The sequence below is a fragment of the Hyla sarda genome, chromosome 4 (assembly GCF_029499605.1).
Source record: "Hyla sarda isolate aHylSar1 chromosome 4, aHylSar1.hap1, whole genome shotgun sequence".
NCBI lineage: Eukaryota > Metazoa > Chordata > Amphibia > Anura > Hylidae > Hyla > Hyla sarda.
The window spans coordinates 286,835,440-286,859,824 of NC_079192.1; the positions used below are offsets into that span (position 1 = coordinate 286,835,440).

Genomic DNA, 24,385 nt, shown 5'->3' on the forward strand with positions numbered 1-24,385 from the left:
GTTTATAATGGATTCTATCACACAAATTAAATATGTTCTATTTAGGCTAACTGGTTTCTCATGTTTAGTTTCTTACAACTGACATCAATGTGTATTTGTGTACATGTTAAAATAAAATAAAAGGGTCTGTCCAGGTTTGAATAAACATTGCTGTTTCCCAAAAACAGTGGCACACCTGTCTACAGATTGTGTATTGTATTGCAGTTCAGCCCCTTTTGCTTTAATGGAGCTAAATTGCAATAGCAGACACAGCCCATGGACAGGTGTGATGTTGTTTCTGGAAGAAAGCAACAGTGTGTTCCTTAACCCTACAACCCTGTTAAATAAAGAGGGACCAGTGTGAGTGAATACACTATGATTGCCACAATAAACAAACAAACAATATACACATATATATATATATATATATAAATATATATAAGCAAAAATTGCTGTTGGTGTTCATACCAACCAAACTTGCTGATGCTTATGTCGGCATGGATAGATGATTCTAAATAGTATGTAGAATCATCTCTAAATACGGTACGAGCCAAACTAAATTTGTCATTTTACTCTGACTACATGGGACAACTTTCTCAAACCACCAACAAATTATCTGAAGGACATTTTTCATTACAATGATCCTGAATCCTGAGGCTGACAAGGAGAATACTTTACCGTGCCTATCGAGGAGAATTACTGTTGCTAAGAGATGGTTCTTTTAATAGATATGTAGTAAACCAGATGATGTAAATGCATTTTTTGAACATGCCAATTGAATTACGCATGCTGGAAATCACTGTATAAATATCCAAAACATGGGAGTTGTGGACGCATTTCAGCCTGAAGTTACAGCAAGAAAAACACATAGATACATGAGCTACTTAAAAAGATGGGTGAACCCTCCCACATTTAGAGGAACTCATGTATCTACAATTTTATTCTATGACTACGGTCACTTTGTAGCCTGAAATCAACAAAACCTCACATTGTGGATGTTTCAACTATAAAGACCATAAAGCAATGCATTTTATAGTGCAGTCCCCTGAATTCAATTGATGTCTTTTTTTTTTTTTTTTTTTTAAACCAACATCTGTAACCAGAATGGTTTACCATAGGGTATTTTTATACTTACAGACACATAGCTTGCATTGATGTAATCTGAGCCTGGCACACCAGCATCGGCTATAAGCTTTACTCGGTTATTGTTATCTGCAGCAAAAATGTGGAAGACAGATTACTCCTTCACTTGCAGTAAATTTAGAGTATCTATAGTAGAGTAATGCACTTTCTTATAGTGGACATGAATGGATGTTGACACAAACAGAGTTAATCAAAATGAATGAATCCATGAAAGTATCATATAAGACAGGAAAAACTGAATACCACTATATTATACACGCTGCAAGCATTATACGTTATTATGGTTTTCTGTACTTGAAAACAGGACTTTTCACTTTAACGCTTTCTATACTGTAAATGTAGGGGTAGGAAATAGTCTAGGGACGGCTGTCAAGTAAAGAATGTTAAAGAGGTTGGTTACTTGGGTCACATTACAAAGTTAAGACACTATTAAGTCTACAATTTCTTGCACCTGCATATAAAAGCTTGCGGGTACAGAGTTACACAGACAATCAGCCCTGGAACATTGCAAGGGTCAATTCAAGATCACACAGCAGTTGCAATGTGAAAATTGTATCTATTATTGCTGAGCACAACACAGTATCGGATCTGTTATTTTAAATTAGAAGTACATTTCTGATAAAGGAGTTGTCTGAGATCAGAAGAAGGATTTATTTTTCTCTAGAAACAGTATCACTCTTGGCTATTGTCTGTTTCTGGTTTTACAACTCATGCTGAGGTGCAAAGTTGCAAAGTCAAGTGCAATTCATGGACGGTTGACAGAACTCCCTACCCTCTCTCTCTATCTGCCTCTCTACTCTAATCTCTCTCTGTCTCCCCCTCCCTCAACCACTCTCCGTCTCTCTTTGCCTATCTCTGTCTTTCTCCCCCTCTCTCTCACTGCACCTCTCTCTCACCTTCTCCGCCTCCTTCTCTCGCTCTCTGCTTCTTTCTCTCTCCTGGCATAAATGTTAGAATCACCACACTTGGATGGTCACTCAGCTTTTTTACTTCATAGCAAATGCACAAATCACAGGTATAACACAAAAGAATGTATGCTCAATAATTCGGTCTTAACCCCTCAACGACCACAAGCGTAAACTTACGCTCGTGGCCGGCTCCCGTTATGTGAAGCATGCTCAGGAGCTGAGCACGCTTCATACCTGGCAGGTCCCGGTTGCTATCAGCAGCCAGGACCCGCAGCTAATACCTGACATCGCCGATAGGGCTGATGTTCGGTATTAACCCTTTAGATGCCGCAATCAAAGTTGACTGCATCGTCTAAAACGGGAGAAAATTGTTGCCGTTAGCTCAGTGGACTGTTCGGCACTGCCGCGGTGAAATCGCGGCATCCCGAACAGCTGAGAGGACAGCGGGAGGCTTCTTACCTGGTCTCCCGCTGTCCGATCGTCACTCTGCTGCTCCGTGCCTGAGATCCAGGCTGGAGCAGCAGAGCACAGATAACACTGATCAATGCAATGCTATGGCTTTGCAAAAATCAGTGTTTGCAATCAAGGTATTGCATGTTATAGTCCCCTATGGAGGCTATAACACTGCAAAAAAAAGTGTAAAAAAAATTGTTAATAACTGTGATTTAACCCCTTCCCTAATAAAAGTTTGAATCATCCCCTTTTCCCGTAAAAAAAATGTAAATAAAAATAAACATATGTGGCATCGCCGCGTATGTAAATGTCCGAACTATGAAAATATAATGGTAAATAAACCACATGGTTAATGGCGTACACGTAAAAAAAAATTCCAAAGTCCAAAATTGCGTGTTTTTGGTCACTTTGTATACCCTAAAAAAAAATGTATAAAAGGTGATCAAAAAGTCCCATCAAAATTAAAATGGTACCAATAAAAACTTCAGATCATGGCACAAAAAATTTGCTCTGATATATCCCTGTATACGGAAAAATAAAAAAAAGTTATAGGGGTCAGAAGATTACAATTTTACACATACTAATTTTGGTGCATGTAAAATAAAACCTATATAAATTAGGTATCCTTGTATGGTGTCCTTTTTACCAAAAAGTGTACTGCATAGAATCGGAAGCCCCATAAAATTACAAAATGGTGTGTTTTTTTTTTTTTTTTTCCAATTTTTCCCCAGAAATTTTTTTTTTCTGGTTTCACCATAAATTTTGTGGTGAAATGATTGATGTCATTATAAACTACAATTGGTGGCACAAAAAATAAGCCTTCATATGGGTCTGAAGGTGCAAAATTGAAAGTGTTGTGATTTTTTGAAGGTGATGAAAAAAAAACAAAAATGCAAAAACTGAAAAACCCTGCATCCTTAAGGGGTTAAAATATACCTCAAACAAATAAAAGGACATTGTTTTATTAAAGGCATGTTTTTCCAGGTCAAGTACAAGACAAAAATATGGATTCAATGTTGAGAAAAAAAGAATATGGAATCACCTTATAATTTACATTTCTAAAACAAAGTGCGTACAGACCTTACTGAGCTATAATATTTGCCCAGTTACAAACTGAAAAAATGATAAGCATTTTAAAACTCTTTCAAGATTCAACAAAGAGTGCGGCAAAAGATGTTGGTTGTTCCATCTGTGTGTAAAATTTGGTGCAAGTATAAACAAAATATAATGAAAAAAAATATGGGTAGATTAAGAAACCGTTCAAAGTGTCAGGATAGTAAATTCAATGCAACATGTCTAGAAAATAAAACATGCACAACAAAACAAATGAAAAACAATGGATGAAAGAAAACAAGAGTCAATGTTTATGACAAAACTGCAAGACATTGGTTGATTAAATTGGGGCCTATGTATGAAATCCAAATGAAAACCAGCAATGATGCCTAGAACAGAAAAAAAATTAAGTTACAGGGGACTAGAGAGAAGGGATCATGGAGTGTGGAGGATTGGAAGAAAGTGATATTCATTGATGATGATACTGTAAATTTTGTCTGGTGCCATTCTATTGATATATATGTAAAGATGACACGAGAAGATTACATTTCCCCAGTCACTTATGATATTGAGTTACGTGTCAGAAAAGGATCAGGGGAGATAACTTCAGTAGTCAGTGCATAGGTGTACATAGACATTCCATATCTCAATTCTAAATTGGTCCATGTCATGGCTCCATCCTGCAAAGCTGATCTATTAACCACACTTTCGAAAAGATGGAACAGCTCGATGTAGAATACTGTTTATCATTTGGCTTTGTTGCCAATAACCTCACATCCTGTCCAGTTGTAGCAGGAGCAATGAGAATGGAGAGAAGTGCAGTGTACATTACTCATTAGTCGAAAAAAGCTTCATAGTAATTTTTTAACTATCAATTCAAGGTAAAGCCGCCCCCCCCCCCCTTTTGGCGTATCCATGTAGAAAAGCTCCAAACGCACATCTCTGACATGTGTTTGGATATGTCTAACTTAATAGGCATACAGTGAGATAAGTTGCACATAGGTTCCAATTGTTAAAAATTGCCCCACATAAGCCCACAATCTTTGCTACCAACCTATACAAACCAGTGGCAGACTCAATAGCCAAAATAGCCACAACAGCAGTCCATTTTCTTTTAACAATCAGAGCTCAATTGTCTTTCACATGATGAAGCATCACTAATTCTTACCCGGTGGCTGATGTAACACCACTAGTCATTACTGGAGGCCAAGAGTTCATCTATGCCATAGTATGTATGTGATAGTGTGGTGTTCCAGCACCAAAGGCTGTCCTGTGGCCTCGGAATTCCTCAGGCAGGCCTGCAGCACAGGTGTTGGTCCCACTGAGAGACTGATTGTGGTTTCTATTATGTTATTTCTATATATGTTATTTATATGCGTTAGTATACCTTTAAGAGAGGAGCAGTGCAACCCATGTGACCTTGTATGCCCAATGGGAACCCCTAAATTCTTAATCATATAGTGTAGTGGGGAGAGGAGTTACCCCAGTCTAGTTTAGTCTGAGCTCCAGTGTCGTAAAGGTGTGAGGTGTGTGAAGACGCTCTAAGGGAATGCCCGGAACAAATCTATCTTATCCGGTTATTCCGCAAGAATCATTCTCACGGTGAAAGTTCATGCCCTGGCGGAGAAAGCTACTGAACCCTAGCTACCAATCTTCAATCCTCTCCTAAGTCATTATCAATTTATTGGGTGAAAGCACCACAAGTCCCAGCAAGGCAACAGGGCTCCCAAGGGGTTACGCTTTATCCTCTCCACTCTGCACCATACTGTCTGTGTATCAATATCTGCACCCTGCTTAGTAAAGACAGTTATTCATAACATGGTGTGTTTCTTTACTTCCCGTGTCTGGCCCAGGAGAAGCTGTCTCCAATCTTGTACCATGTATAGGCTAACGGTGCCCTGGCATCACAAAGTGATAACATATTTCCTAGAAAGTATAGTAAAAAGATGTACACTGCTCAAAAAAATAAAGGGAACACTTAAACAACACAATGTAACTCCAAGTCAATCACACTTATGGGAAATCACACTGTCCACACAGGAAGCAACACTGATTGACAATCATTTTCACATGCTGTTGTACAAATGGAACAGACAACAGTTAGAAATTATAGGCAATTAGCAAGACATCCCCAATAAAGGAGTGGTTCTGCAGGTGGTGACCACTTCTCAGTTGTTATGCTTCCTGGCTGATGTTTTGGTCACTTTTGAATGCTTTCGCTCTAGTGGTTGTCACGATGCCGGCTGGCAGGTAGTGGATCCTCTGTGCCAGAGAGGGATGGCGAGGACCGCGCTAGTGGACCGGTTCTAAGCCACTACAGGTTTTCACCAGAGCCCGCCGCAAAGCGGGATGGTCTTGCTGCGGCGGTAGTGACCAGGTCGTATCCACTAGCAACGGCTCACCTCTCTGGCTGCTGAAGATGCTGAAGATAGGCGCGGTACAAGGGAGTAGGCAGAAGCAAGGTCGGACGTAGCAGAAGGTCGGGGGCAGGCGGCAAGGATCGTAGTCAGGGGCAACGGCAGGAGGTCAGGAACACGGACTAGGAACAGACAAGGGAACGCTTTCACTAGGCACAAGTGCAACAAGATCCGGCCAGGGAGTGCAGGGGAAGTGAGGTGATATAGGGAAGTGCACAGGTGGGAGCCAATTAAGCTAATTGGGAAGATTGGGCCAGGCACCATCATTGGTGCACTGGCCCTTTAAATCGCAGAGACCCGGCGCGCGCGCGCCCTAGGGAGCGGGGCCGCGCGCGCCGGGACAGGACCGACGGAGAGCGAGTCAGGTACGGGGGCCGGGGTGCGCATCGCGAGCGGGCGCTATCCGCATCGCGAATCGCATCCCGGCTGAAGGCGGACCCGCAGCGCACCCGGTCAGTGGATCTGACCGGGGCGCTGCAACAACGAAGATGAGGCGAGCGCTCCGGGGAGGAACGGGGACCCGGAGCGCTCGGCGTAACAGTACCCCCCCCCTTGGGTCTCCCCCTCTTCTTGGGGCCAAAGAACCTGAGGAAAAAAAACTCAATTTTTCCGTGATGAGGTCCGATGCAAATTAGGAGGGGTTCTGTGTGGAAACGTACGAGACAGTCCAATCTTTTATTGTAAAAACAATAGATGTAGAGGGGTCTGGCGAGACTGGTCACAGGAACGTAGAACCTGTTGATGAGAGAGGCCAAAAAAAATTTTCCTGCAGATCCGGAATCCAAGAAGAGCATAGTAGAGAAGGAGAAGGTAGAGGCAGATATCCGCACAGGCACAGTAAGGCGTGGAGAAGCAGAGTTGACATCAAGAACTGTGTCACCTTTGTGCGGAGTCAGCGTACGTCTTTCCAGGCGGGGAGGACGGATAGGACAATCCTTCAGGAAGTGTTCGGTACCGGCATAGTACAGGCAAAGATTCTCCATGCGGCGTCGTGACCTCTCTTGAGGTGTCAAGCGAGACCGGTCAACTTGCATAGCCTCCACGGCGGGAGGCACAGGAACGGTTTGCAGAGGACCAGAGGAGAGAGGAGCCGGGGAGAAAAAACGCCTCGTGCGAACAACGTCCATATCCAGGCGGAGCTCCAGACGCCATCCGGAAAAACGCATGTCAATGCGAGTGGCAAGATGAATGAGTTCATGTAGGTTAGCAGGAGTCTCTCGTGCGGCCAGAACATCTATAATGTTGCTGGATAGGCCTTTTTTAAAGGTCGCGCAGAGAGCCTCACTATTCCAGGACAACTCGGAAGCAAGAGCACGGAACTGAATGGCGTACTCGCCAACGGAAGAAACACCCTGGGCCAGGTTCAGCAGGGCAGTCTCGGCAGAAGAAGCTCGGGCAGGCTCCTCGAAGACACCACGGACCTCAGCGAAGAAGGACTGGACTGTGGCTGTGGCAGGATCATTGCGGTCCCAGAGTGGTGTGGCCCCAGACAAGGCCTTTCCAGAAAGGAGACCACGGCAGAGTCTAGAGTCCTCATCAAATTTGTCCGGCAGAGACAAGCAGGGGTTAGGAGCGGCCGGTTGCTGCGGAGGAGTTGCAGGAGCCGGCGGAGGAGATGGTTGTTGCAGTTGCAGCTGCTGTAACTGTGACTCCAGTTGCTGTGTCACGGTGGACAAGTATGCCAGCTGGTGATTTTGTTGGGTGATCATCGTGGAAATGTCGGCAAGACTTGACAGCGGCACCTCAGCGGAATCCATGGCCGGACGTTGCGGAGGAGTTGCAGGAGACGGCGGAGGAGATGGTTGTTGCAGTTGCAGCTGCAGTGTCAGTGGCAGCAGCTGCTGTAACTGTGAGTTCAGTTGCTGTTCCACGGAGGACAAGTATGCCAGCTGGTGATTTTGTTGGGTGATCATCGTGAAAATGTCGGCAAGACTTGACAGCGGCACCTCAGCGGAATCCAGGGCCGGATCTACTGTCACGATGCCGGCTGGCAGGTAGTGGATCCTCTGTGCCAGAGAGGGATGGCGAGGACCGCGCTAGTGGACCGGTTCTAAGCCACTACAGGTTTTCACCAGAGCCCGCCGCAAAGCGGGATGGTCTTGCTGCGGCGGTAGTGACCAGGTCGTATCCACTAGCAACGGCTCACCTCTCTGGCTGCTGAAGATGCTGAAGATAGGCGCGGTACAAGGGAGTAGGCAGAAGCAAGGTCGGACGTAGCAGAAGGTCGGGGGCAGGCGGCAAGGATCGTAGTCAGGGGCAACGGCAGGAGGTCAGGAACACGGACTAGGAACAGACAAGGGAACGCTTTCACTAGGCACAAGTGCAACAAGATCCGGCCAGGGAGTGCAGGGGAAGTGAGGTGATATAGGGAAGTGCACAGGTGGGAGCCAATTAAGCTAATTGGGAAGATTGGGCCAGGCACCATCATTGGTGCACTGGCCCTTTAAATCGCAGAGACCCGGCGCGCGCGCGCCCTAGGGAGCGGGGCCGCGCGCGCCGGGACAGGACCGACGGAGAGCGAGTCAGGTACGGGGGCCGGGGTGCGCATCGCGAGCGGGCGCTATCCGCATCGCGAATCGCATCCCGGCTGAAGGCGGACCCGCAGCGCACCCGGTCAGTGGATCTGACCGGGGCGCTGCAACAACGAAGATGAGGCGAGCGCTCCGGGGAGGAACGGGGACCCGGAGCGCTCGGCGTAACAGTGGTAGCATGAGTCGGAGTCTACAACCCACACAAGTGGCTCCGGTAGTGCAGCTCATCTAGGATGACACATCAATGTGAGCTGTGGCAAGAAGGTTTGCTGTGTCTGTCAGCATATCGTCCAGAAGTAGAAAAACAAGAGCTCCATGGTAATATTGTTGGTACCCAGTGTGAGATAGGAAATAAATGACTGCTCACCCTGGATGGTTGTGTAGATTCATGATAAGGACACAATGAATAGTTGGTCGTCTGCAGCCCTCCGGTAAAAAACGACAGGTGCAATGAGAAGGAATAGCTTCAAGGAAGAAATCGTGCTCACACGGCGCTGACCGACCAGGACACCAAAGCATAGTGTCCAGAGCATGGAGGCTCTACCAGGAGACAGGCCAATACATCAGGAGACATGGAGGAGGCTGTAAGAGGGCAAAAACCCAGCAGCAGGACCACTACCTCCGCCTTTGTGCAAGGAGAAGCAGGAGGAGCACTGCCAGAGCCCTGCAAAATTACCTCCAGCATGTGTCCACTCAAATGGTCAGGAACAGACTCCATAAGGGTGGTATGAGGGCCAGATGTTCGCAGGTGGGGGTTGTGCTAACAGCCCAACACTGTGCCGGACATTTGGCATTTGCCAGAGAACACCAAGATTGGCAAATTCGCCACTGGCGCCCTATGCTCTTCACAGATGAAAGCAACATGGAGTACATTCTGCTGCCTGCAACATCCTCCAGCATGACCGGTTTTGAGGTTGATCAGTAATGGTATGGGGTGGTATTTCTTTGGGAGCCGCACAGCCCTCCATGTGCTTGCCAGAGGTAGCCTGACTGCCATTAGGTACCGAGATGAGATCCTCAGACCCCTTGTGAGACCATATGCTGGTGCGGTTGGCCCTGGGTCCTTCCTAATGCATGACAATGCTAGACCTCATGTCACTGGAGTGTTTTTGTTGTCCGCACATTCAACTATGTAAAAACGAAAGTATTTCATGCAATTAGTTCATTCATTCAGATCTAGGATGTGTTATCTTAGTGTTCCCTTTATTTTTTTGAGCAGTGTATTTTATAATACACTTGTAGAGTACCTAGTGTTACCCAGTCTTACTACCTAATCCTTGTGGAAGAGGAAAAGCAACAATGATGCTATATCCCGACCTTATATCACGTTCTTCAATTTAATTCTCATATGCTGTCATATCCCATCCTCATATGTTAACTACATATCCTGTCCTCATATCCCATCCCATGTGCTAACTATTCACTGCACCTGCCTGCCAGAAAGTCAGCATGGATGTTTACAAGTCCCAGGCAATCTCTGCGGTCCGAGAGTAACATGATCAAATGTACCATAAGTCCCTTAGAAATGCATGAGACTTAAGAGAAAACCCCTTACTCTCACATAAGGGTGTAGGTTAAGGTTAAAGGAAAACTGTCAGTAAACTCCCCATGCACTAACCAGAGGTACTGGCTGGTAGTGTGGGGGATGCTGATCAATATGCTGCCTACCATAACTGGATCTGCCCCGCCATCTTACCATTATCTTCATTCTTCTGGATATGCAAATGAGCTGCTAACTGGCACGGGTGGGGTTACAAGGCTCCTTCTGGCACTCTGATATCAGCGCCACTCGTCCGCAGTTCTGTCAGGCTTGTTAATATTCCTCCCCTCCCTCCAACTGTTCCTCCCCTCCCCGCTCTGTACCGGACTCTACTGAGGAGGGAGGGGATAAATATTCATAAGCCGGGCAGCGCTGTGGACGAGCAGTGCTGATGTCAGAGTGCCAGAAGGAGCCTTTTAACCCCACCCGTGCAGCTAATTTGCATATCCAGAAGAATGAAGATAATGGGCAAACAGTGGGGCGAATCCAGGCATGGTAGGAAGCATATTGATCAGCATCCCCTGCACTACCAGCCAGTACCTCTGGTTAGTGCGGGGGAGTTTACTGACAGTTTTGCTTTAATTTAACTCTACTACATTTTTTGTTGACATATACTGTAAGTAAGATGTATACCAATGTTCATCGAACTATCTCCAGCCATTGGGAAGTTATGCTGGAACATTCATATATACCCATGTTGAGTTTAAAGGGAAACAGACAGCCGGTTCATCTGTATGTAATCCAATTCACAGGGTTAGTGCAGATAACGCACTCCCATATGTTGACCCATTCTAGACTAAGAGCCTCTGTGGCTAATATGCAAAATTTGCTCCTTTGCACAATGGAGGCGGAAGCTTCCAAGCTTCCCAGCCTCTGTCTCCTTTGCTGCAATATGCCACCTATCTCTGAATACATAATCTCTTAAAAGTGGTCACGTCCTAAAGACATGACAGCCTATGCCCACCTGACCACTCTGAAAAAGGTATGCATATTCAAAGATGGGCAGGCATATGGCAGTAGACCAGATGGAGGCAGGGAAGCTTAGCGCCTCCATTGCTAAAAGGAGCATATTAGGTGTAAGTCGACATAGGACCACTGATCGGATTGGGTAATACATAATTCTACTTAGGTTCACCCACACTATAACCCTGTGTATTGGGTTTACTGTGGTCAGTTTTCCTGTATGTGTGTGTGTGTGTGTGTGTGTGTGTATATGTATACATACTGTATAGATGCCATATTTATAAATGATGATAATATAAAGAAAGCATGTTATAACTGATACATACATGGCTTTATGTTTGTAAATCGATTTTTGGATCTATTCCATGGCAGATCGGCATCTGATACTGCAAGATCTTCCAGAAACTTTGGGAGCTCCTTCAAGAAACATAAAACAAGAAATAGCATATAAGTATAGATATATTTTTTTCTAATATTTGCTGGTATGTGTTTGATTACTGCAGTACTGTATTACTTAAAACTGTGTATTGGCCAAAGCAATTATGCCGAATAAAAAGAAAAAGAGCAGATTATGAATTTCTGGTGTTAAGTCACCATTAGGGGTGAGATTTGTTAATGCAATTTCACCAGTTTTCTGGTGTATTTGCATTGAAAAAAATGCATTAACAACAATTTAAACTACACATATTTAATATTTCATACCACTGTATACCAGTATGGACCAGTCCAGAACTATTGATCATCTGCACAGACAGTCAATAACACAAATTTTTTTCATTTTAAAAGTACTCCAATGCAGGTTCCTAACAATTCATTACACCTGCCAGATATTACTCTGCAGTGAAAGGGGTTTTAGAGTAAAAGCACATAATGCGAGTGTGTATCATTTGTGTGTTGTGTTGCAGTTGGTTGCGTTGCTGTTGGCCTCATGCAGTAAGTACGCCTGAAAGATCGCTGTTAACCTGCATTTTTTTATATTCGCAAGTTTTAGCTATTTAGAAATTAGTGGATAATTGCTAAAACATTTAAAAGTATTTACTAATAATAGCCAACCTCAACACAACTGCAGTGCCACTATATTGTGTTTTTAGTCTTTAAATTGTAGTTAACACCATGTGGCAGACGGTTGTGCAGTTGTCAGGGCATTTTGTTTATAAATGGAGCCACTGAGATTTTGTCCAAGATCCGCCAAATTATTTCCTTATTAATGTCAGTTGGAATTATATGACATTGAAAACGTCATCTAAAACCATGATCATTTTCACACAACTATTTCTGGCTCCTTACATTGAATAGCCTCCTGTGTAACACACATCCAGTGATCCAGCTTAGTTCACCTCCTGCTCAGTAGCAAAGCACTGGAGGAAACGGATTATTGATCTGATCCCATTTGTTTGAATAGGACAATTCAGATTTACCCGGCGCCATAATCCAGACCCTGATCGCCAGGTACGCTGGACAGGGAATACGACTTGCAACAGAGAGCCGGATCTATACACAACAACTTTGCCATCTGTTGTCACATTAGATGTGACCAGTCACTGAGCCACATCGCTGTGGAGGACCAACTACTTAGATCTTAGCCACAACAATGATTATGCACTGTGCCTTTGTTTTTTCCTTCACATAGACATCTTGACCACGCTGCTGTGCAGCGAAAAACAGTAATGTAGACAGTGCTTTAATATTTAGGATCGGTGGGGGTCCCTGAGGTTGGAAAAGCACCTATCACAACCTGATGGCGTATTCTAGCAAAATGCCATTAGACCACAAACAAAAAAGTGTAGCATCTGTGTAGTAAGCAGTTTTCTTGTAACACATCATTCCATAAATAGAATTTTTTATTGTTACCAAACTTTGGGGAATTTATTCTGCAGGCAATGGGGTATGTAAAACCCAAAGCAGAGTAGCATTACTGTCTAAACAATTACCTGGGTAATTGAGTATACATTATCAAGGCCACAGTTTTTCTTGGTCTCATATGCTTAAAATGGACATGAAATGTGACACATGACAATTACTGGAGAGCTTGTGATGTTGTGACAACTGTTAGGAACATACCGAAAATTCTTCTTGAAATTTTAGGTTGTTATTGGCACACAGCTCCTCAATGTGCTGCAGAAAGGCCTTCTTACTCACAGGCCTAGGGGGAAAGCGAGAGGGGAAAGATAAAATTACACATACAGTAACTCTCTGCAAAGATTTATTGAAATGATCAAGCCCTGATTCACCCTAGCATATATAGCTATTTGGAAAGAACACCATCATGTTATTCTGGACACTTCACACGTTTGTCGAGCAGTGATTTTGTTCTCACAATCAGAAGGTTTTTAAGTCCGTTCAAGCTAAAATACACACATGCAAGTTTCACCCTAGAGAGACAAAGCATTTCTCCAGTTACCATGCAATTAGTCATGCTTTTATGATTTATATGCAGGTTGTCCTTGTAAATGCATGAAAAAGCACCATACATTAACTTTCATCACACTACTAAATCTGCAGGCTCAGAGAAGGAAAAAAAGACAAAAAAAAATCCACAACTTTGGTCAACTTACTTGAGTGATTTCCTATAACTAAGTAACCTGCAACAGAGATTATATTAAAATATGTGCAAACAGATTTGCGGTAAACTTGTTGACTTCAGAGATTGCTCTCACTATTTAAATCATGGTGTGATAAAAAAAAAAAAATTATATATATATATATATATATATATATATATATATATATATATGTAACATACATATAAACACACAAAACTGCATGCCACACTTATTCTATGTTTGCCACTACTTAACATACTGTCATGTTTAATTTGTAGGTGTTAAAAACAGTAAAGTAATGCCAAAATTTGAAATGGTGTTCAAGGATACCCCTGCAAGATAAATACATTTTAAAGGCGGTGTCTGGTTTACAAAAATCTGTGTGGTGTGCGCACAAGCCTCTGTGTGTGCGCCCTTCAACTCTGTGTTGGAGTAGATTTCTTCCATAACAACAATGGTGTAAATTTAGTTAAATCTACAAAGCTGTAGGAGGCCACACCCAATCCAGTTTTTGGAAATGTGGCTCAGGTGGTGTAAAGGCAGAAAAGTCATAGTTTATGCACGATTAGGAACTTAATTTATTAGCCAAAAAGGTGTATTTGCTCTGTGGTTGTGCATCATTACACTTCCTCTTGAGAATATAGCACATCGCTAATCGCTGGGAATACAAGAGACACAAGGACATTTGGTACCAGACCAACATTGTACCTTAGTACGGAGGTCAGAAGACAGAAACAATGAGGTGTGAAAAATGTCCCAAAAAATCTATTTCACAGCACTGTTTGTTGATGAAGGGTTGAGAGCATTAAAGGGGTACTCCCATGGAAAACTTTTCATTTTTAAATCAACTGGTGCCAGAAAGTTAAACAGATTTGTAAATTACTTCTATTAAAAAATCTTAATCCTTCCAGAACTTTTTAGTGGCTGTATACTACAGAGGAAATGCTTTTCTTTTTGGATTTCTATTATGTCACGACCACAGTGCTCTCTGCTGACCTCTGCTGTCCATTTTAGGAACTGTCCAGAGCAGTATGTGTTTGCTATGGGGATTTTCTCCTGCTCTGGATAGTTCAGAGGACGGCAGAGGTCAGCAGAGAGCACCGTGGTCGTGACATAATAGAAATCCAAAAAAAACAGCATTTCCCCTGTAGTATACAGCCCCTAAAAAGTACTGGAAGGATTAAGAATTTTTTATAGAAGTAATTTACAAATCTGTTTATCTTTCTGGCACCAGTTGATTTAAAAACAAAAGTTTTCCAAGGTAGTACCGCTTTAGGTACCCCTGTCCGCTGAATGACTTTCAACTGTAATCCAATGTCCTGACCACATATAGTGAGCTTCTTCACATGTACTTTATATGGAACAACCTATTCCACTACTGATGCTCTCTAACGCAAAGTCAGCTCAAGAAACCTGCATTTTCCCCTGTAAGACATTGCTCTACCCCTATATCTTGTCCACCTTAGGTTAGAGTTGGACAGCATCAAGTTAAGTAATTTCATACATTACAAATATCCCTGACAACTAAGAACATATTGCTGTCTTTGTTTCTTTTAAGCTATAATATGACATCCTACACCCTGCCTAAGTAACCTTTACCTCTGTGCATGTAGACTAACAAATGTCTGCAGTAAGATCGCTTATTTCCATGTCAACCATAAAAATCTAATTTATGGATTTATGTGGCCGAAAACTATAATTTGGGAACTTAAAGTGTATCAGTATTTTTTTTATTATATAAATAAAATACAAATTTTTTTTTTCTTAAATCTGTGGATATCCTTTATATGGTGTACAGTTTCACGTCTGGTTTTTTAGTCTAGAAAAGGTCTTATTTTGCTCATATTACAATTCAGGCACACACTGAAAAACCATGCTTTTCTGTTGCCAAAAGATTAATGTCACAGTGTCGTATAAAGCAGAAATTCATTTCTGAGCGGAGAGTGGGTACAAGAACTTAAAAGGGAATTACCTTATACATATTTAGTATCACACTAAAATCCGGTGTCTTGGGGAGTTTATTGTATACTTTTCCCATAGACTTAGGTCAAATATCTAAGTGCTGATGACATCATTCACTGTATTTTACTATGTGTACAAAAGAACACTGAATGGCACTTAAATGTACTAAATAGTCAAATTTCATATATTTCTTTACATATATGTATCACATTCTACAAACGTTCAGCAAAACTGTGTGTTTACTATGAGACAAAAGGCAGAAAAATTATGCAATTAATCATTAAATAGGCATACATGGATTATGAGCCACTACCTAGTTAGCTGTTTCTAAAATCTGCATCATTGATGTAGTCTATGGCAGGTTAAAGGCTATTGTGGATAACAGGGTCTTGGAGTTTGTTCCTGCTCTTGAAAGGGGCCTGAAAACTTTAGTTACTGACAATTCCTAAGCCATGCCATCCTGCTTTTTAAAGTTATTTAGTTAGTGGCACCCAGTGGGTTTGCAAACATTATGTGCTTGTCAGAAATTTCTTTTTTACTTTTTAACTTTTTTTTTTTATCAACTTGTGCCAGAAAGTTAAACAGACTTGTAAATTACTTCTATTAAAAAATCTTAATCTTTCCAGTACTTATTATCTGCTGAATACTACAGAGGAAAGTCTTTTCTTTTTGGAACACAGTGCTCTCTGCTGACATCTCTGTCCATTTTAAGAACTGTCCAGAGTAGGAGAAAATCCCCATAGAAAACGTATGCTGCTCTGGACAGTTCCTAAAATGGACAGAGATGTCAGCAGAGAGCACTGTGATCATGATGTCAGCAGAGAGCACTGTGTTCCAAAAAGAAAATAATTTCCTCTGCAGTATTCAGCAGCTAATAAGTACTGGAAGGATTAAGATTTTTCAATAGAAGTAATTTACAAATCTGTTTAACTTTCTGGCACCAGTTGATTAAAAAAAATAAGTTTTCCACCGGAGTTCCCCTTTAAGGACCAGAGGTTTTTTCCGTTTTTGCACCTTACCTTAACTTTTTTTCTCCTTACCTTTAAAAAATCTTAACTTTTTAAATTTTGCACCTAAAAATTCATATGATGGCTTATTTTTTGTACCACCAATTCTACTTTGTAATGACATCAGTCATTTTACCCAAAGATCTACGACCAAACCGAAAAAAAATCATTTTGCAACAAAATTGAAGAAAAAACACCATTTTGTAAAATTTGGGGGCTTCCGTTTCTACGCAGTAAATTTTTTGGTAAAAATGACACCTTCTTCGTATTCTGTAGGTCCATACGATTAAAATGATACCCTACTTATATAGGGTTGATTTTGTCGTACTTCTGGAAAAAATCATAACTACATGCAGGAAAATGTATACATCTAAAATTGTCATCTTCTGACCCCTATAACTTTTTTATTTTACCGTATACGGGGCAGTATGAGGGCTCATTTAATGCGCTGTGATCTGAAGGTTTTAGTGGCACAATTTTTGTATTGATTAGACTTTTTGATCGCTTTTTATACATTTTTTCATGATATAAAAAGTGACCAAAAATACGCTATTTTGGACTTTGGAATTTTTTTGCGTGTACGCCATTGACCGTTCGGTTTAATTAATAATATATTTTTATAATTTGGACATTTATGCACACGGCGATATTACATATGCTTATTTTTATTTATACAGTTTTTTTTTTTAAATGGCAAAAGGGGGTTGATTCAAACTTTTATTAGGGAAGGGGTTAAATGATCTTCATTAACTTTTTTTTTTTTTTTTTTGCAATGTTATAGCACCCATAGGGGGCTATAACACTGCACACACTGATCTTTTACATTGATCAATGGTTTCTCATAGGAAACCATTGATCGATGATTCTGCCGCTTGACTGCTCATTCCTGCATCTCAGGCACTGAGCAGTCATTTGGCGATCGGACTCCAGGAGGCAGGTAAGGGGACCCACCTTGTGTCCTACAGCAATTTCACCTCGGCAGTCCAAAACAGCCCACTGAGCTAGCCGGGGGGGGTAGTTCAGTTTCACTTTAGATGCAGAAATCAACTTTGAACGCCGCGTCTAATGAGTTAATAGCGCACAACACCGCGATCAGTGTCGCGCGCTAATAGCCAGGGGTCCCGGCCCGCTATAATGTGGGGCCACGCCATGGCCCGCTTTATAGAAAGGGAGCGGACTCAGGGCGTACAGGTACGCCCTTGGACCATAAAAGGTTAATGTTTTTTTTCCCTCTATGAAGTGTTGGTATATTGGGACAAAACTGTTTTGCCTTCAAAAGTGCCAGATTTATCAAGTGGATCAGGCTAAGTGATAAATCTGGTGTATCTATAGACTGTCTAGTCTAAGTTTGCACTCTCAAATTCAGCCTACATCAACCATTAGACGCTAACTTGAGGCAAAAGTAATACACCAACATTTTGGTGTCCAATGCCAGAAATATAAACAATATCTTGTGAAGGAAAGATGACACGGCACCCGGAGCGCTTCTTGCAAAACTTGCTGCTTTATTGCTTGGAACAAGGTATACAACCGAGGATGCACTATACCAACAACGCGTTGTTGGTATAGTGCATCCTCGGTTGTATACCCCGTTCCAAGCAATAAAGCAGCAAGTTTTGCAAAAAGGGCTCCGGGTGCCGTGTCATCTTTCCTTCACAATATACCATTTTGTTATTAGTCTAATGACTAGACCACAAAGCATCATAGGGAACAATGATGCCTTCAGTTCAGTCATTAGACCACGGTCAGACCAAGACTTGTGTTTCCTTTGCAGTCAAAAAAATGCTTTCCTATTATGCTTGTCTAAAACTAGCCTCTCTCTTCATGCACTTTATACAGTAGGTGCCAGAGCAACAAAATTTAAAAATGTAAAGCAGCCAAGCAAATGGGAGTTCTCTGCCACTTCTATGCTTACTGTCAGCAGGTGTGCCAGTTGTAAAGCATACTCAGTGCCACAGGCTTAAGTGGAAATCATGAAAGCCCATTCTACTCATTTGAGGCTGTTACAAAGTAGACAATGTAAACAAGACTAATAAACATACACCTCCCAAAATTTAAAGGGGTATTTTGAAGGAAAAACTTTTTTTTTAGTTTTTTAGTTTTTAAACCAACTTGTACATTACTTCGCTTTAACAATGTAAACCTTCCAGTACTTATCAGCTACTGTACGGTCCAGAGGAAGTTATGTAGTTCTTTCCAATCTAAAACCATGCTCTCTGCTGCCACTTTTGTCCGTATTCTGTCCAGAGCAGAAGCAATACCCTAAGGGCAAACCTTTTCAACCCTAACTCATTTTAACATAAAATGTACGGCAAACCCCAAAAATTATTAATTGTGTGAGCAAATTGAAAAGAAAACTGAAATTCAGCAAATTTTCGACTTTCGTTTTCATGCTGTACACTTAACAATAATATGATTAAAATGATCCCTATGTTTACATACTTTTCTTTTATTGCACTGCTTTTAAAAAACAAACTTTTTTAACAAAATAAGTATGTTTAAATTTTGATTACCTATAACTTTCTAATGTTTCCATATACGGGGCTCTTGAGGGTCATTTTTTGTGGAGTGATAGTTTTTGCACATATGTAACTATTTGATCGCATTTTATTTATTAAAATTTTTTGGGGAATGTGATGTAATGAAAATGCAGCAATTTTGGAAATTTTTTAAATATTTTTTTTTACATTTATGCCATTCCACTGTACGGGATCATTTACATAATTTTTTTAATAGTTCAGAAATTGTCATATTCAGAAACTTTTTTTTTTTTTTTAAATGAGGAAAAGGGGGGGTTTAAAGTAAGTTTTATTGGCAGAGGGTTTTTTTCACATTCTTTAAAAAACTTTTTCACATATATTTTACACTTTTTATGTCCTCTGTAGGGGACTATCAATAGTAACCTTCAGACTGTTAATACTGTTCAGTGCTATGCAAAGGCATAGCACTGATCAGTATTATCGGCAATCTACTTCTCTGGTCTGCTTGATGTCAGATTTTGTCAGATCAGAGAAGAAGACCCCGGGAGAGAGGCAGAAGATGGTGCAAGTGCCACTCTTATGCTCGCGTCATGTACAGAATGTAAATGTACATCCTGGTGAGCTAAGTCTCAGTGCATCAGGAAGTACATTTACGTCCAATGTCCTTAAGAGGTTAAATTCCAAATTGTAAAACACTTGAAGGGAACCCCCTACTAACCAGAAATGACTACTTATATTTATAGTCTGTTTTATGTTTTTAAAATCATACAGGACACTATTGCACAAAATACACTGTTGAGAGGGACATGTATATTTTAGTTATCATGTAACTTTTATAATCCTTTTAAATATCAAATCTAGCATCTCTAATACTGCATTTTTTCCATTCATGTCTGTGGAAGGGGGTGTAACGGCTGTTACGCTCCCTCCCATAGACATGAAGGGAGGGGGCGTGACGTGATGTCACGAGGGGGGCGTGGTGTTGCATCACATCTCCAGTCCAGAAAACTTCCGGTTTCCGAGCCTAGAGACGCAGCTCCGCACATAATGTGGGTGCGGCAGGGAGATCGCAGAGGGTCTCAGTGGCGGGCCCCCCCGCGATCAGACATCCTTTGGATAGGGGATAAAATGTCTAAAGCCGGAATACCCCTTTAAAGCTGCATTTGATACTTTATAAAATTTTGAAATTCATCTTTCATATGGGTGTGTCTTGTTAGTTGAAGCGGTTTTGAATATGTGTATCAATAACAATAGGCAGACCAAAAGCAAAGACTATGTATCTATTTATAACAGATAAAAGCATTGGATATTTTGAAGACTATGTTGCTGGAATCATTTATATTCTAGTATATAGCTCATTGTAATAACATTATCAAATGTTTTGGACCATGTGCTCTATAGCTTTTTATTAAACTTATTTAGTTTGAAGGAAATACAACTTGACATTGAGCTAAAGTATTAAATTACAGTTTGGGAGCAGCAAAGAAACAATGGTGAACTCCAGTGTTCCAAGCATAAACAATCATCTTGTTAGCTCTCCATATACTTCCTTATTTTTAAACATTGTTGAAATGGTAGAATGACCTGTACATCCTGAAGGCTGGGGTTTAGCTAAACAAAATCTGCTGAAAGATGTATCATGGCTGTTGTTTTGACATTGAGAGTATGGTCATCACTGGCATAATGTAGCAAAAGATATGTACTGTTAAAATTCAAGTGAAATATGAAAATATAGTAAGGGTATACATATTAATTGTAATTAAAATATTTCATGAATTTAATAATGTATGTACACCATAATTATTAAAGCTACTGTGCATGGTTACATAGTAAAGTTAAAAATATACATATATTTCCATTGAGATCAACCAAGGAATGGTAAAGGGAAGGGGTTTTAGTAGTCTTAAAGGGGTATTTCCATTTAAAACATTAATGTAGGCCATAAATATCTGATAGATGCAGGTTCCATCTCTAGGACCCACACCTATCACCTATCTCTTGAATAAGGGCCCCCCAGTTCCAGGTGGCCTTATTGTGACGATTGGAGGTGACCAAGATTCTAAAGTGAACTGGTATATAAATAAAAGACTAAATAATAAGTTTCAAGATTGTATGGACTGTCTTATGGAGACTAGGTCATGGATATATTTGCATATTCAGGGTCATGGAAAAAAATATACAGTATGTGTATTATAGAGAATACTTTTCTTGTTCTGTCTTTAGACAAAAAAAAATAAAAAATCAATCTGTTCATACTATGCCCAGCAACGATCTAACTTTATCTATAAAAATAAAAAGGCCAATCACTTACTGGTTACATATTAAGTGAGGCTGATTGTATAAATCGCATAAAGGTTGATTTAAATAGATGATTTGGCCATTTTGGCCAACCATCTTTTGTAAAGTTAGAAAGTCAGATCAGCCCCCCTGGACTATTTTGGCTGTGGTGTGCTGAAAAACAAGTGCATGGCATCATAGTCTAAATCTGGCCCATCATTTGCCACTTCATGCAAGCTCCCGATTATTATTATTATTATTTTTATGATAATGACCTGCCAGTTTAGTCTGCCATGTTTCTGGTTGGATCACTTGTACAAACAATCCCACAGATGATGGATTTGTGGCCAAAGCATTTCCTGTGTCTAATTAGGGCATATGAACATCAGAGAAAGGAGGGTCTTTCTATATGAGCCAGAGAACACAGTGCCTTTTAATTTAAGAGAAATAATTGGCTTTATGGAGTTTACTAAGGTGACACCAGCTGGGTTGTTAACCCCAGTCAGATTGCTTGACTACCTTGTTAGCCTTTATCTAAGAAATTGAATATATGAGAAAAAACCCTTTTATCAGAACAGCAAGTTGCCCCAGAATAGATATAAATCTGAGGGCCTGTCTTTTACCTGTACAGAACATGTCCATATGTACTTTGCATGTTATATTGTTAGCATTGCACACAGGGTCATCAATAATGTAGTTAGTCTATTCATGAACTCAAACTTATGACGACTAGTTAATAGTGTTGCCCACGAATATTCACAATGCGAATTCGCGAATATAGCACTATATATTAGTAATTACGAATATTCGTTTTTTTTTTTTTCACAGTACACATCACAGTGATCACCCCTCTCTGCTTCCAGCTTGTGTGGTGTAAAGAAGGCTCTAATACTACTGTGTGAGACTGGCACGCGAATTTTCGCATATGCGAAAATAAAACGCGAATATTACGAATATTGCGAATTTAGCGAATATTCGTCCATATATTCGTGAAATATCGCGAATTCGAATATGGCCTATGCCGCTCAACACTAGTAGTTAAGTTTTCTCCAAGTTTTCTTCTGTTGGATCTTTGGGGGCCATCTATTGTATCAGGGCTGCCTTGGCCTACCAGAAAATTTTTTGGTAATCTGATATCAATCCAATATTAACATATATATATATATATATATATATATATATATATATATTGTTACGCCTAGCGCTCCGGGTCCCCGCTCCTCCCCGGAGCGCTCACGGCGTCTTTCTCCCTGCAGCTCCCCGGTCAGTCCCGCTGACCGGGAGCGCTGCTCTGTCATGGCCGTTGGGGATGCGATTCGCACAGCGGGACGCGCCCGCTCGCGAATCGCATCCCAGGTCACTTACCCGTTCCCGTCCCCTGCTGTCATGTGCTGGCGCGCGCGGCTCCGCTCTCTAGGGCGCGCGCGCGCCAGCTCCCTGAGACTTAAAGGGCCAGTGCACCAATGATTGGTGCCTGGCCCAATTAGCTTAATTGGCTCCCACCTGGTCCCTGACTATATCTAACCTCCTCCCTTGCACTTCCTTGCCGGATCTTGTTGCCCTTGTGCCTAGAGAAAGCGTTTTGTGTGGTTAAACCCTGTGTACCAGAACTTCTGCTATCTCCCCTGACTACGAACCTTGCCGCCTGCCCCCGACCTTCTGCTACGTCCGACTTTGCTTCTGCCTACTCCCTTGTACCTCGCCTATCTTCAGCAGCCAGAGAGGTGAGCCGTTGCTAGTGGATACGACCTGGTCACTACCGCCGCAGCAAGACCATCCCGCTTTGCGGCGGGCTCTGGTGAAAACCAGTAGTGTCTTAGAACCGGTCCACTAGCACGGTCCTCGCTATCCCTCTCTGGCACAGAGGATCCACCTCCTGCCAGCCGGCATCGTGACAGTAGATCCGGCCATGGATCCCGCTGAAGTTCCTCTGCCAGTTGTCGCTGACCTCCCTACGCTGGTCGCCCAGCAAGCTCGTCAGATCGCCCAGCAGTCGCAACAGATAGCGCAACAAGATCACCAGCTGTCGTACTTGACCACCATGACACAGCAACTCCAGTCACAACTACAGCAAGTACAGTCGCAGCTACAGCAGCAACAACCATCTCCTCCGCCAGCTCCAGCACCCCTTCCGCGGCGAGTGGCCGCTCCTAGCCTCCGCCTGTCCTTGCCGGACAAATTTAATGGGGACTCTAAGTTTTGCCGTGGCTTTCTTTCGCAATGTTCCTTGCACTTAGAGATGATGTCGGATCAGTTTCCTACTGAAAGGTCTAAGGTGGCTTTCGTAGTCAGCCTTCTGTCTGGAAAAGCCCTGTCATGGGCCACACCGCTCTGGGACCGCGATGACCCCGTCACTGCCTCTGTACACTCCTTCTTCTCGGAAATTCGAAGTGTCTTTGAGGAACCTGCCCGAGCCTCTTCTGCTGAGACTGCCCTGCTGAACCTGGTCCAGGGTAATTCCTCCGTTGGCGAGTACGCCATACAATTCCGTACTCTTGCTTCTGAACTATCCTGGAATAATGAGGCTCTCTGCGCGACCTTTAAAAAAGGCCTATCCAGCAACATTAAAGATGTTCTGGCCGCACGAGAGACTCCTGCTAACCTGCATGAACTCATTCATCTAGCCACTCGCATTGACATGCGTTTTTCTGAGAGGCATCAAGAGCTCCGCCAGGAAAAAGACTTAGATCTCTGGACACCTCTCCCACAGTCTCCACTGCAATCTGCGCCTAGGCCTCCCGCCGAGGAGGCCATGCAAGTGGATCGGTCTCGCCTGACCCTGGAAGAGAGGAATCGCCGTAAGGAAGAGAATCTTTGTCTGTACTGTGCCAGTACTGAACATTTTTTGGTGGATTGCCCAATCCGTCCTCCACGTCTGGGAAACGCACGCTCGCACTCAGCTCTCGTGGGTGTGGCGTCTCTTGATGCCAAGTCGGCTTCTCCACGTCTCACGGTACCTGTTCGGATTTCCACTTCAGCCAGCTCTCCCCTCTCAGCCGTGGCCTGCCTGGACTCTGGAGCTTCTGGGAATTTTATTCGGGAGTCCTTTGTGAATAAATTCCGCATTCCGGTGACCCGTCTTGTCAAGCCACTCCACATTTCCGCGGTCAACGGAGCCAGGTTGGATTG

At 42.3% G+C, this 24,385-nt stretch overlaps 1 protein-coding gene across 4 annotated transcripts in view; it reads right to left on the reverse strand.

The window, feature by feature from the left end:
* PTPRQ (protein tyrosine phosphatase receptor type Q) overlaps window positions 1-24,385 on the reverse strand; it is a 447,893-nt gene that overhangs the window by 17,220 nt on the left and 406,288 nt on the right. For all 4 annotated transcript variants that reach the window (XM_056574450.1, XM_056574451.1, XM_056574448.1 and 1 more), the window contains 3 exons: window positions 13,049-13,130; window positions 11,314-11,404; window positions 1,115-1,191 (listed from right to left, as the gene is read on the reverse strand). In XM_056574450.1, the coding sequence (XP_056430425.1) occupies window positions 1,115-1,191; window positions 11,314-11,404; window positions 13,049-13,130 (250 nt within the window). The remainder of the gene's footprint in view (window positions 1-1,114; window positions 1,192-11,313; window positions 11,405-13,048; window positions 13,131-24,385) is intronic.